This window comes from Crocodylus siamensis, chromosome 8, assembly GCF_052110815.1.
Source record: "Crocodylus siamensis isolate JL-2025a chromosome 8, ASM5211081v1, whole genome shotgun sequence".
Lineage (NCBI taxonomy): Eukaryota > Metazoa > Chordata > Crocodylia > Crocodylidae > Crocodylus > Crocodylus siamensis.
This window is the reverse complement of record NC_143402.1, coordinates 68,576,063-68,590,496: the sequence shown is the minus strand read 5'-3', so window position 1 is coordinate 68,590,496 and position 14,434 is coordinate 68,576,063. Positions and strand designations below refer to the sequence as shown.

General features: G+C 48.5%; 1 protein-coding gene across 2 annotated transcripts; it reads right to left on the bottom strand.

The window, feature by feature from the left end:
* Positions 1-3,420: 3,420 nt before the first annotated feature.
* Positions 3,421-13,449, bottom strand: LOC149858981 (CMRF35-like molecule 9). Of its 2 annotated transcripts, none has more exons than XM_090060159.1 (6): positions 13,207-13,449; positions 11,898-12,270; positions 10,352-10,475; positions 8,144-8,253; positions 7,158-7,201; positions 3,421-5,140 (listed from the first exon to the last, which is right to left on the bottom strand). In XM_090060159.1, exons 2-6 carry the CDS (start codon positions 12,169-12,171, stop codon positions 4,982-4,984), a joined length of 711 nt encoding a protein of 236 aa, XP_089916285.1. In that variant the 5' UTR covers positions 12,172-12,270; positions 13,207-13,449; the 3' UTR covers positions 3,421-4,981. The 2 variants fall into 2 exon arrangements, with proteins under 2 accessions (XP_089916285.1, XP_089916286.1); XM_090060160.1 differs by having other exon boundaries at positions 10,352-10,472.
* Between the last annotated feature and the right edge of the window lie 985 nt (positions 13,450-14,434).

Genomic DNA, 14,434 nt, shown 5'->3' with positions numbered 1-14,434 from the left:
CTCCACGATGAACATGGGCCGGCAGTGTGGGGAGGCAGTCAGGAAGGCCAACCGCACCCTGTCATGCATCCACAGATGCATCTTGAGCAGGTCCAGGGAGGTGATCCTCCCCCTCTATGCGGCACTGGTCAGGCCGCAGCTGGAGTACTGCGTCCAGTTCTGGGCGCCACACTTCAAGAGGGACGTGGACGATATGGAAAGAGTCCAGAGGAGGGCCACTCGTATGATCAGGGGTCAGCAGGGCAGGCCTTATGAGGAGAGGCTACGGGACCTGAACCTGTTTAGCCTCCACAAGAGAAGGTTAAGGGGGGACCTTGTGGCCTGCTACAAACTGGTCAGGGGGGATCAGCAGGTATTGGGGGAGTCCCTGTTCCCCCGTGCGCTGCCAGGAGTGACCAGAAATAACGGTCACAAGCTGGCGGAGGGTAGGTTTAGATTAGATATTAGGAGGCGCTACTTCACAGTCAGGGTGGCTAGGGCCTGGAACCGGCTTCCAGGGGAAGTGGTGCAGGCTCCTAGCCTGGGGATTTTTAAAAGGAAGTTAGATGAGCACCTTGCCGGGGTCATCTGACCCCGGTGCTCTTTCCTGCCAAGGCAGGGGGTCGGACTAGATGATCTACCTAGGTCCCTTCCGACTCTAGCTACTATGAAACTATGAAACCATATGGGCGATCTGGGTTCAAATCCCAATTGAGGAGCATGAGCTAGCAAGAAACAAGTCTTCTTGCAGTGGAAAGGGGCCATTGTGTTTTCTCCCCCTCTAGGTACCAAGGCCCTATATTTCCTTGTCATTTGACATTTTGCATTTTTACCTTTTCTATATTTCACCAACCTGTATTGTTTGTTTTGCTGTTTGTGTTTTATATTTCGTTAACCCTGTTTTTTGTCAATGATTGTAAGTGTCTAACCTTTGTTGAATCCTGCCCCCTTAGGGTATTGTGGTGTCCACTATACCCTCTGGTTTATGCTTGTTTATGTTCCCAGTATTAAAAGGTATATGGTTAAGCCCCCATTGGGGGTCTGGCTCTGCTCTATAGGGGGAGGAGAGTCCCTACACCTCCCACAGCGCTTGTGCACCTGCTTTGATCTCTTCAGTTGGAGAGGGGGTACCTCTTGGAGTACTGCCCGGGTTACATATGAAAAGTCAAGTTAGTTTCCTGTGTGAAATCACAAGCCCTTCAATTTATACAGATGTATCTAATTGGAAATGAGACAGCAAATCATTCTGATGCAATTCAGTGAAGTCTGAGTCAATCTGTTGAAACTGTTTTCTCCTACATGTCTATTTTTGGGCATTCATCACATGCTGTGATGATAGCTGGTGCCATATTCACACCCTTGAGGCCATGTTCTGTTTACTGACGTGTCTGATACTCTTAGCCACTGACGAGCTGACACAGACATCCTAGTCCAGTGGTTTGGTGGTGATCAGGTTCCATATATTGCTAAAGACGTCAGTCGAGTGTCCTCATGACTTAAAGGAGCTACCGTAGCTTCAAGACTACAGGGGTGCATCCAGATGAGTGCATGCATGTGTTTCCCTGGGGACAAATAGCAGCAGCACATAGTTGTGTGCAGCAAGTTGCCCTGAGTGGGGTACGAAAATATGGGGCCAACACCTGGGCTGGCCCCAGCAGCCTTACCTGGGTCCTGGGGGCCTCCCAGGGCTCCAGCGGCAGTGATCCGGTCATGCGGAGCTTGGCTGGCAGTTGGAGCATGGCTGGAGTATGCTGCTGCCACATGTGCCATCCTGCTTTTTTCTACCACAGGTGTTTTTTGGCACCGGGATCTTCTGGTGTCAAAAAACCCCTCCACACTGCAAATTGGCAGCATGGCAAATTCCTGTATGTATGGAGTGTCTAGTTCGCAGCACCACAGACAGGATGGCAGAGCCACAAATTGCACGTGCACGCTTATCTGGATGCCCCCCCGGAGGCAAATTAAGCTGCAACTCAAACTGTTTGAATGATTCCAACTGAGTCATTCACGTGGCTGCTTTTGCCCATTTTCCATGAATAGCACTGGTTTTTACACCAGAAAATATGTGACGAACCATTTCTGTGAGTCAGCATTGCCCTACAGCAAATTCACAAGCAGTTTGGTGCAGGTACTGACATTTTAAGCTAGGTCACGTGGTCCATTTGCACTCCGTCATTGGGTGTCATTAGGTGACCAGAACCTTTGCAACTGGTTGAACATTGAGCAAATCCACAACGGTGCTTCCTATGAATATCCTGCAATGTTCACTGCTTCAAGCCTCCTTGCTGCCTAGACAAGGCTATCGTAGATGGCACGTTGCACAAATGCAAGCCTGCAAGAGCAGACCCTTAAAAGTGATTCAATGTGAAGAAACCTTAAGGGCGGGAGGGGCAGAATGAGGAAGGATGAAGATTATGGTGGCTTGGTCACATGATTACATGGCTGGGGTTACAGTTTTAGCAAATGGATGGGTAGTGTGGTAATAATAGACCAGATTGAGCTAATCCTGTGTCTAACTTTACGCACACAAGCAGTTCCTCTGTGTTTCTCAGAAGGAAAATGAGTCACCGCTGTGAGCTAGGAAAAAATTTGCTTGCAGGCTAATGGAGTGACAGGTCTGTGGGTTTTGGCCTAGGCAGCAACACGTCCCCGAGTCAGCTCACGGGGCTTATAGGATGTTCAGTGGTAGAGTCTGAGAGCTAGCTGGCTTTGGTGGTGAGGTCCCACAAATGAGAGCTGCAGAGACGCATGAACAAATGTGATTTTTCCATCTTGGATGTGATGGGTGCCGGAGCACTGACCTCTGAAGATGGGGGAAGGATGCAGAGAAACTCTGCACTCATTCTCTCACTTACATGAAGCCCACCTTGCTGGACTCCTGGGTTGGTTCGAAGATGAGCGTAACTGCTTTGGTGGTATCTTTGTCCCTCCTGCTCTCTCTCTGGCTCACTGTAAGTTTTTCTCTTTGGTGCTTTGTGACTGTCCTGAGTGAGAGAGACGTTTTTGTAGACCCTGTTTGACCATCCTTCACCGTACCCTCAGGCTAGGGACAGACATTACACATAAACTGGTTTGAGTAATCAGAAACTTGTTTAAACCTGTAACAGAACAGACGTTCAGTGTACATAAACCAGTTTCAAAATGGCTGAAACCGGTTTGAGAGAAACCTGGTTGAATTGAATGTAGTATCAGACTTAACTGATTTGGGTCAAACTGGTTTTTGTCATGTCTGTCCCAGACCCCTCTGTCTGGAGCAATTCAAAGAAACTTGGGGCACTTCAAACGGCATGTCTGTCTGTGGCCCCAATTGGTTTTGATACACAGTAAGGATCTGATAGAAAAGTTGGTTATAAAAAAATTAAATTTGGACCAAGCGATTACACGTTGAATCAATTTACACTTCAGAGAATGAAAAAACACCTGTAACTATGGTGGGTTTTTTTTCCAAAAGAACAAATATAACAAATTAAGGAAGTTACTTGTGAAGTCAATTGGATCGGACAGTTATGAGACCTGAATGTGGAGGAGACTTGCAATCCCCTTGTTAGAGAGGACAGTTTCCCTAAGCTAAAGGACAATGTTGGCAGTTAATGAGTATAATAGGCAATTAATACATTCAGACAGCAAATTCAAATCCATCAGAGTAGTGAAATTGTACAACACCACTCCTGAAAGGGTTTTGGAGCCAAGGAATCTCCCTTGCTTTATAAGGGAACTTATCTTATGGAAAGGTATTCCATGCAGTATTGTCTGAAAAAGCAATGCTTGGTAGTTAGCAACCAAGAAGCCTCCTTCTAGTTTCCTTTTCCAAACTAAAAGCATCTGGACAATTTATATTCCCTCAGCCTCATTCTCAGCAGCTGTTGAACCATTTTGACCAAAACATTCAGAAGTAATTCAGTCTAAGGTAGATGCTAGGCATGGAAAACTTAAGCTTGAGTGGTTAAACTTTGGCAGCTGTAAGCAATTGAAAACATGGTCTTAGGACAGGAAGCTTTAACAGGCTTGATAATGCCAGGCCTGCCAACCAAACAGGCATGCAACCCAACCTAAGGTCTCATGCTTCCCCAGCACCTCTCCTTCTCTCTGCAGGTGCCATGCATTCAACCAGGGTAAATTAAGCTCTGTAGGTTTTGAGGTTTTCTTATGAGACCAGACTTGATTTGATTCTAGATCCTAGTAGTTTTAATTACATCAAACCCTGAGAGAAGGTAAGCAGCCTTCCCCTTCCCTGTCCCTGATGCTGTATCTGTTTCCCATGCCCTTTATCGTGGGAGTAGTGATAGGCACAACTGTGCTCTTTCTCCTGCAGTTTTCATCCATCACCCATACAACATCCACCATCAAGCTGCTAAAAGATCTAGATGTGCTGCTGTTTGGCTGCATCCACGACAATCTGTATCAAGTGGCTTAGTGCCTTAGGCAAGAACAGTGTTAGGGGTCTTTCCCTGTCTGCAAACCTTCGAGGACCAGAAGAAACATTGTTTGAACTCCACGATTATATTTACTCAGAAATTTTACTTACTCTGGGTTGAGTAAATTACTCAGCCCAGAGTAATCTCCTGTCTGCAATGTCCAGTGTCCATGTTTCATGAGCTGATCAAACCTGTTTTTTCCAATACGATGCTAAATGCAAACACTCAGTGCCTTCTTGTTTAAGCTCCCTTCTTGCACAAGGTGTGTGCAGTTCAACAGAGACACTAACTTTCTCCGTTGTTCTCCTGAATGGCACTTGTGTAGTTTCAGTGTTTGAAATCTCAGTAGCTGCCTGTCAGAAATCTCTTCTTGGCACATAATTACAGCTGTTTTGTTCCAGCCCGCTGCCTGTCCAGATTATAAACCAAGAGACTTGAGTGCCACTGTGAGCAAGTCTATCTGTTCTGCATCCACAGCAATTGTTGGAGTTTGTCTAGGTCATAATTGCTTCTACAATCTGTTCCTGTGAAGTTTTCCAGGTAGAAACAAAAAACTGAGTGCAAAACCGTCCTTTCCGTGTCCACACTTAGGTCCTGCTTTTCACCGTTGTGTACAGGGTTTCCTCTGGGAGACTGGCTGAGCCTGTTGCCTTGGAGAGCTGCTCTGTGTTGCTGTAGATGGCATGCTGGTTTGGGGTGGATATTGTCACAGTGGCATAAGCAATCTCTTCTTTCTTTTCTGAATCCTGGGGGGAAAAGCATCATAGGTCAGAAAGAATAATCAAGGAGAACATCCCAAGTATCTTTTGGTATAAAAAGGGTCATCGCATAAGAGCTTATTCACACATATGGAACCCACGTAAAGTGAGAGAGACCTGGAATAGTAAATCCCAGGGAGGAACAAATCATCAAGTTCGTGGTAGGCAGCTGAAAGTATTAGACCAATTTTATATCAATGGCATGGAGCAGTAGCTGCATCATCATTTTTTGGTATGACTCACTGTGTTGTTTTACTATTAGGGTAAGTCTACAACACACACAGCAGTACCAACAGAACTAGCTTGGGTATCAGAAGCATTAGGAGTTAACTAGACACCATCCAGTTCCCTAGCTATTATTCAGAACTAATTTAGGGGTCACTGTGTTTCATGACAGTGGGCCGGTAGATATACCCAGAGAACCACCACCATATCTGAAAAGCTAGGTTTTTTTCTGTATGACCTTCCTCATTACTGCAACTTCTTTTCTTGGCATTGAGATGGCAAGTCACTCTGGTGCAATTAGTAGACTCTGAATGTGAGCAACTCTATTGAGAATGTGTTTGCTTTTGAGGGGAGCTTCAGTGTCTTCCACTGGATATGAGTTCCCAGGGGCTGCTACTTGGGGATCCTTCAGCATGCTTTGCTTACAAAAACACCTTGGCTACTGGAGTGGTGACATACGCACCACAAGAGTGAGACCAGGCTCTGTATTGCCATGTCCTGGTGAATGTAAAGTAGAATCTATAAGTGCTCGTAGCCAGAAGTCAAGAGGATCTGAGCAATCTGCAGTCTGCACAGAGCACAGGCATTTCCTGGCTCACTTTCACATACATCCCTCCTCCTCTATCACTCACTATCACAGTTTAGGTGACAATTATGGCTGCAGGTCTCTGGGATGGAAATGAATCAGTTACTAGAGCTGGGTGAGCAATTCTGAGTCATTGCTTAGCTTCTTTTCCATGCATGGGTCAGTTCTTATTTTAAAAAAATCATTAGCATTTATTTGATGAAGAATTTCAGTGATTAACTCTTGGCCTCTAGTTTATTCAGGAACTATTTGTTGCAAATAATCAACATTTTGGTTGTCTGGATTGGCCATGCTGGTGCTATGATACATCTGAATGATCACAACTCTTGGCAGGAGCTTCCTCGGAGAACTCCAGCCTTGCTTCCTGTGACTACTGTGCAGCATTCACCTAACATACATGGTTTATAGGGCTGTGCAAAATGGCACCATTGCATTTTGACTTGAGTTTCGAGGGTTCCACGGAACAGCGTTTCATTTTGAACTTCATTTTGATTAGAAACAGCTGTTCTGTTTTGCTTCGTTGAAACAGCGATACCCAGCTGGGCTGACTTCCCATCCCCAGCCCATTTATAGTACAGGGAATGGGAACTCAACCCAGCTGGACTGACTTCCCACCCCCAGACTGATCATAGGGCTGGGGAGGGGAACTGAGCGATTGAGCTCAGTTCCTTTCCCCAGCCCAATTGCAGCACTTGGGAGGGGAACTGAGCCTGAGCTCAATTCTCTCCCCCTGAGCTACGATCAGCTTCCTGCACCTTGGCAGCTGGAGATGGGGAGAGCCAGAGCTGCGCTGCTGGCTGCTGCTGGGAGCACAACCCTGGTTCTCCCCTGTCTCCCCCCACCTGCTGCTGGCTGCTTCGAAACTTGAAACTTTTCGACTAATCTCATTTTGTTTCAAGGCTGTTTCGAAGCCCTTTGTTTCAATTTGATTTCACTGTTTCAAGCTCAAAATGAGTTGAAACAGTGTTGAATCGAAACATCCAGTGAAATTTCACACAGTCCTAATGGCTTATTTAAGTATCATGCCAGCAAACTTGCTCCTTAGAATACTGGCAGGAAGCAAACCCTGACGGGACACCAGCATATTTGAAGCAACGCTTGTGACATCATTTGCACAGTGGCACCTGTGACATTGCACCCTTTCCCGACCGTTGAAAATAAAATGATACCAAGGAACATTCAAATCTCCCTTACCAAATCTGAGTGGCTGGTTTTCCTGGCTGTCTGCACAGATGATCCTGCAAAGGAAGGAGACAGAAAATAGATCCAGTTATCGAAAAGTTACAGCAACAGGTGAAGAGACAAGTGCTGCTTCAGCAGCTAGGTAGAAGCAATCTTCACATGCCCGGCTCATGGAAATGCCAACTCAGATCCAGGCTCTTCATTAAAACCAAGGTCTCGCTGCCTATCCCTAATGTAAAATGAGCTGCGTCGGTCCAGATCCAACCACACCAGACACAGCCTACTGAATCCATTTGTTTTCTTGTGTTTGGGACGCAGCGCTTTGATTTAATCCCATTAGAATTAGTACAGTTCTGGCCTCCTGAAATGAGCCACACTTGGGTGTAGTTGTCAAGTTAACATGAATCCAACTGGATGATACAAACAAACTAAAACCTCCTTCACCTGAGCAAAATCTCCCATATAAGGTTTTACCGACGCATAGTATTGGAACAGATCACACCACCACACCTCACAGTAGTCGCTCTGTGGTGCATAGGACAATTACTGCAGGCTACGTTAATGGGTTTAGCAGGGGCTGGTCTTGTGGAAACGAGTGACACCAAAAATACCGATAGCGGTCCAACCCCGGCCAGATTCTAGACTGACCAGAGCTGTATGGACTCAACAGAGCTCTCAAGCCAGACCCCTGTTCACTACAATGGTGGGTGAGAAGGGGGGAAGGAAAGATTCAGGACCAGACTCTGATGCCCTAACTGGCTACAGGTGGCAGCAGACTTCACAGGGAGCCTCATTTGATTCCAGTGATAGGCTACTGGTAGAATAGGATGTTGGGGCACGTGAATAAGATGACCTGAATCTCACATCTCGCAGACCTGCTCTTTCAGCCTAGTTCGGAGACATTATTGGAGAGCTGGGCAGTCACGCTGGAGAGGAATGTGGAGACAGAGGGAAAGAGATGCAGCAGTGTCTTTTCTGAATACGCAGTATTCTCTCACCTTTTCTTTTCCTTCTGAAGATAAAGACCAACACTGCAATTGCAACTAAAAGCAAGATGAGAACCAGCAGGGTGCATGGTATCAGGATGTTGATCACTGTCTCTGGAGACCTGTGGGAAGAAATGAAAATGTCTTTCTGTTTGCATATTTTCTTCCTTAGAAGCAAAGTCAGAAGGAGCAACTATTGTACACAGGGAATAGCACCTGAATGCACCAGCTTAATCTGCTTGAGCTCAATGAACTTGGCATTTGTGTCAAATACAAATCTGAGTGGCCGGCTCCAGCAGGAAATCTGTTGTGAAAGCATTTTATGTAGCAGTCAAGGTCACGGGTATCACAGTGCATGTGGCATCACAGGGGAGATCTTGGTGTGGTTAAGGAGAGAAGCATCACTTGGAAATGAATGTCCATGTTTATTTTTACTTGCTCAGTCTCAGCCAGTGCCTTCACCCCCTGGCAAACTGATCTTCCATTTCTGTGATACAGTCACACCTCCCACCTCCCTTCATGCCAGGAGACTCTGCAGTCAACTGGAGTCGGGCTGGGGCAACAGTTAAAGGTCTCTGTCCTGAAGAACTGATGCTTCACAGTTCAATCAGATTCAATTTGTTTCACTTTTCATTTGCAAGCTTTTAGCTGGAAACTAAATCACACAGGGGTACGGGAGCTGGACAAAGCCTGCTGTTTAACTGGCTCTTCTATCCCTTTGTTTTACCTTGTCTTCGAGACGGGCAGAGATGTGCAGCAGCCTGAATGGCTAGCCTGGTTAGAGGCAGGCCCTATATTTACTAGCACCAGTTCATCTTAATCATTTGTTATGTCATGTCCTGGTCCTGCAAATGTGAGCATGTCCTTTCCTCTGTGGACATGAATCCTCCCATCAAAGTCAACTGGACTGTTCACAAAGCTAAAAAGTGTTTGTGCATAGTTTCATAGTAGCTAGAGTCAGAAGGGACCTAGGTAGATCATCTAGTCCGACCCCCTGCCTTAGCAGGAAAGGGCACCGGGGTCAGATGACCCCGGCAAGGTGCTCATCTAACTTCCTTTTAAAAATCCCCAGGCTAGGAGCCTGCACCACTTCCCCTGGAAGCTGGTTCCAGGCCCTAGCCACCCTGACTGTGAAGTAGCGCCTCCTAATATCTAATCTAAACTTACCCTCCGCCAGTTTGTGACCGTTATTCCTGGTCACTCCTGGCAGCGCACGGGGGAACAGGGACTCCCCCAATACCTGCTGATCCCCCCTGACCAGTTTGTAGCAGGCCACAAGGTCCCCCCTTAGCCTTCTCTTGTGGAGGCTAAACAGGTTCAGGTCCCGTAGCCTATCCTCATAAGGCCTGCCCTGCTGACCCCTGATCATACGAGTGGCCCTCCTCTGAACTCTTTCCATATTGTCCACGTCCCTCTTGAAGTGTGGCGCCCAGAACTGGACGCAGTACTCCAGCTGCAGCCTGACCAGTGCCGCATAGAGGGGGAGGATCACCTCCCTGGACCTGCTCGAGATGCATCTGTGGATGCATGACAGGGTACGATTGGCCTTCTTGACTGCCTCCCCACACTGCCGGCCCATGTTCATCGTGGAGTCAATGACGACTCCAAGATCCTTTTCCGTCTCCGTGCTGGCAAGAGGGGAGTTCCCCAACCTGTAAGTGTGGTGCCGGTTCTTCCTCCCCATGTGCAACACCTTGCAGCTTGAGCCCAACAGCACATAGTGCCTGGTGGAAATTACCCAGCTGCAAATGCCAGACTGGCTGGTCTGCCTTCATTCAGGAAGCTGAGCCAAGCTCTCAGCTACACCCAGCGATTTAAGGCAATGGATGCTTACGTCATGCACATACCAAGCTCAATGTGCATGACTTAAGCCTCCAAGTTGTCCCACCAACTTCAGAAAAGGGTGAGGGCTCCCTGTTACAGCCAGAAACAGCTTTGCTTCTTCCCAGTAGTGTCAAATCCCAGAGGCAGCTTGTGGTTTAGGGTACATGGTGGAAATAATGGAGACTTGACATAAGGAATGGTAGGCTTTAGTGGTTCAGATCAGAGACCACAGGTGGAGAGACAGAAAGAGATCAATCTCCGTCTGAGACATTATATGCTGTAAGATACAACACTGTTGTCTGAAAGAGGAAGAAGCTGGGAAAAGAAACCCTGGCACTGTGAATTCCCATGAGACAGAGGACCACAGTGGCCAAGAGAGCGACAGCTCTCACTCACCTTTTCGGAGTGGCGTGCTGGCCAGGGGAGTCGTCTTGTTCTTGCTCAGCAGCTGTCAGTGCTGAGACCGGCTCTGCCGAGGAAGAAGGAAGTGAGTACTTTGGGGTCATCTGTGTCGGTCCTGCTGAATGAGAGGGTGGAAGCCATCAAGGGTTGAAAAAATAAAATCTTACAGACCCCCACCAGCAGAGATGTAGCTGGGAGTGGAAACATGGGTGGGTCCCAGCTTACAATGGACATCATCACAAACTGTATTGCAAATGGTTTTAAACAATTAACGCCCCCCCCCCCCCACAATTAGCTTCTCTGTTACATAACTGCCGCAGGCTTAAAATATCCGATGTTCGGCTCCAGGGGTGGGAGGTGCAGGGGGTGGAGCTCTCCTCTCTGCTGCTACCTCTGCCCACAGCTGCCAGGGTACATAGGGGACATGACATCCCTGCAGTCACTGGGGAAAATCGCCCCAGCAAGGACATGGCATAGGGCTACTGGGCCTGGTCTTAGGTTTCCCTCCAGCCTTATCAGCTCTGGCATGGGGGCACACCAGGGAGAGCTGGGGTAGGGAGGAAAGAGTCTGCATCTGTATTAATTCTGGGGAGGCTCTGGTCTGCAGCAGCACGCAGGAAACCTGGGAGGAAGTGAGTTTGTGGTAGATTAGAGAGGCCCAGTTCTCATCCATCTGCCCTTCCCCCTTGGCCCATGCCTTCCCGAGACGGAGCACGCGGCCCTTCCCTCCATGGCTGGGCTCACTCCTTCCCTCTGCAGTATGTTACCCTTGCATGATACCCTGTGATAGCATCCACCCCCAAGACCAGATGATGGAGGGGAAGCAGGGACAAGACTGCAAATCACTCAAAGGTTTTGCAAGCCATGACAGCCTTTCCCTTGGTCTGTTTTAAGGGCAACGGGGACTCTGTCCAGTCTAACCGGCACTGACCCAGGTCAGTCAGTGGTGCTGGGTCCAGAGTGGGAGTGAGACCTAGCTCCTCCTCTGACAACTCCCCTTCTCTCTCAGGTCAGGGAGGGGTCTGAGTCCCTTGCAGGGAATCCCAGGAAGTGTTAGGAGCTCCTGCCTTGGCTCCGGGTTGTGTGTCCATAACCTTGAGCAAAGGACCAGCAGCTAGTGTGCGAAGACACGTTCCAGATGTGGATGATCATGGTGGAGGGATGGGTCTTGCCTGGGGCTGAGTGTGAAAGCGCACCCCCCACTGTGAAACACCCGCAGCCCCTGGGAGATCAGCTGGACACGAGGGAGTCCTCCGCAGCATAGTCAGCTACAGCGCTCCACAACCCCTGAGCGCTGTGAGGGAGATCCCTGTCTGCCTCGCTGAGGCTGCGGCGTTTGCTGGGCAAATGCCTCGTCATGGCACTGCCATCACCTGCCAGCAGCCATGCCCCTACACCCCTTGCCAGCTGTCTTTTCATGCTGCATGATCGGTAGAATAGGATCTGCATTTAGCAAGCGCAGGGCGCTGACCCCCCGGGTGGTGCGCTGCACCGCAAAGCCCCTGGTGCTCCTATGGACGGGAGCAGGGCAGGGACTTACCTGGGGACACAGACAGCTCCACAGCGTGTTTGGGATCAAAACTAAGTGGTATATTTATCCCGCACAGGTAGGTGCCGGTGTCTGCCATCGTCAGGGTCTCCATGGTCACCGTGATCGTGCGTTGGGTGTGGTTGTCCCGGATGGAGAATCGGTCCCGCCACACCTCCGCCTCCGACTCTGTGGTCTCTATGATGCTGTTGCCGAAGCACGATATCACATCGTCTCTGCACCAGAATTTCGGATACTCTTCATAGCCTTTCCCATAGTGGCACATCACAGACACCGAACCACCTTCAGGTCCCGTCACCGTCTCCGGGCCCGTCACTGCGCTTGGGATCGCTCAGTGTCAAACTGCCTCTTGCTGCGCAGCAGCCTGTGGAGGCACAGACATGGAGAGTCATTTCCATGCCCCCGCAGTGAGGAGTAGTGCAGGGATTGCTTCGGCAATCTCTCCGACACGTTTGACTGCAGGGACAGAGCTGGGAAATGCTGAGATGTTTGTCATCCTTCTCCATTCCCTATGGGGGCAGCAAATAACCCCCCCCCCACACCTGTAATCAGGGGCAAAGTCCCATGAACCGTCTCTTCCTCAGAGCACAGGCTACCTGGGCTCCTGGCTTTCCTCCCTCAGGCTGTTGGATGATGGGGAGGCTTGCCTAACGCAAGGCAGGAGACCCCAGGCTAGTGGATTTTTTTATCTTCTAATTAGCAAGCCGCATAGAAGTGGACACTACATCCCCTTCTCCTGGGTAGGGAGGAAGAGATGAGGTGGGAATGGGCTGTCAGGCAGTGTACTGGGTAATGGGCATTACCACCAGGACAAAATGCCCGTGAACTCAGCTGAACCTGGAGAATAAACCGTGAGACCGTGTGAGTGGACTGCGTTGCCAAAACGAGAGAGATCCTGCCTGTGACTCCTGCTTCTGCTTCCATTGGAGTTGGGAAGTTTTTGGGGACTTGCAAATTTGAAGTCTCAGTTTGCCATAGCTTTATCACCAGGGGCTTTCTGGAAGACACCTGAACAAACAGCTCTGCTCCCTGCATAAACAGTGCAAATATGCTCTACCCTGACAAAGAGCTCAAGGGGAGATTTACCCTGAGGAAGGGGCACAGCACACCCTACTCCAGGGGCAGTGCCCTGGGGGGTCCTACAAACTTACTGGAAGCCTGCAAGACATGTGCTGCAGTCCCTGCTGCAGTGCCAGCCACCGCTTTGCAACACTACATGCAGAACCGGGTAGGAGAGGGCTGAAGAAGGCTGGCAGTGGCTGTGTTTCTGCTGGGTCCTACAGGGATCGTTGCGTCTTACCTGGAAGGAGCATCCAGCCAAGCACCAGGAAGATCCTCATTGTTCTGCTGCCCTGCTCTGTCTGATGAATCCTTGACCCTCTAGCCAGGAAAAGTCCCTTTGGTTTGCTTTTTGGAGGTGTCTTTTCTAGGACTTTGCAGTGAAACAGTGTTTCTGTGGCTGGTTTTGTTATCATCAGGGTTTGTCTTTTGTTAGCTTCCTATGTGCCTCACTTCCCTCAAGGAAGGCAGGAAGGGAAGCGACTCTCACTCAGAACTTCTCTATTTTTCTTCATCTATTTTTTTCCCTTTTAGCTAAAATGTTTTTTTCTGTGACATACTGGGCAGGGTCTGGTGGGAAATGGCTGCTGCAATAGCAGGGAGTGCTGAAGGTTTCTGCTGAATGGCTCACAGCCCTCCTTTAAAACACAGAAATATTTGTTGTCTTTTTCTTTTGGCAGATCTGTGTAAGTAAGTTCCCTCTTATCCTGAAAACCAACCCAACTATACAGAAAGTGGGTTCTGTACCACCTGAGCAGCAGCAAAAATGGACCTGTCCCTTCTTCCCCTGAAGGAGACTTTAACTTTCTCTTTAGAGCTGCTCAAAATATTGTGTGTGGAATTTTTTTCTGGTTCAAAACATTAACAGAAACCTCACACGGTTTTCTATCGATTATAACCAGAAATCAGCGCATCCGAGTGTCACGTTGTCCCTGCTGGTGAAAAGATATTTTACTTTCTTACTTTTGAACCGTTCTCAATTTCAGCAAACGTTTCAAAGCGTGGCACTTGCTAGTTCTGGTGTATAAATGACGGGTGCCAGTGCAGTATAACTTACTCTAAGCTGCTCTTTGGGGTATTACAGATTCCTTTTGAGAGCAGGAAGAGGCTTAAACTAATTTATGGAAGAAGCATAAATATACATGAAAATGTCCTGCAGGGTGAGGGACAGGTGGCAGTTACAGGGTTCTGCTTCCATAATACACTGCACCTAGGACATTTCTTTAGAAGGCCATTATAAAGTTAAACTGGAAAAGGTTTGGAAAGGCCAGAGTGGAAGTGGCTTGTGCAGCTCCAAGAAGTGTCTCCTGAAAGTGCTGAAGCAGAATTTTTGCATAGGTTTATACTCTGTACAGCTGTGGTCAGACTTCCCCAGGAGCAGCAAAAAGCAAATCCTTGGTTTGAAGGCCACAGTCTGCCAAATGTCAAGTCTTTTTTGTAAAGCTCTGTAACAGTCAGTTTGAAGGGCA

Bases quoted from the DNA above. Each gene is read 5' to 3' on its own strand.
- LOC149858981 (XM_090060159.1), bottom strand. From the start codon at position 12,171: ATGTGCCACTATGGGAAAGGCTATGAAGAGTATCCGAAATTCTGGTGC. The intron at 8,254-10,351 runs GTGAGTGAGAGC...TTCTTCCCACAG, and splicing joins CAGCACGCCACTCCGAAAAG to GTCTCCAGAGACAGTGATCA. The intron at 7,202-8,143 runs GTGAGAGAATAC...CTTCCTTTGCAG, and splicing joins CTTCAGAAGGAAAAGAAAAG to GATCATCTGTGCAGACAGCC.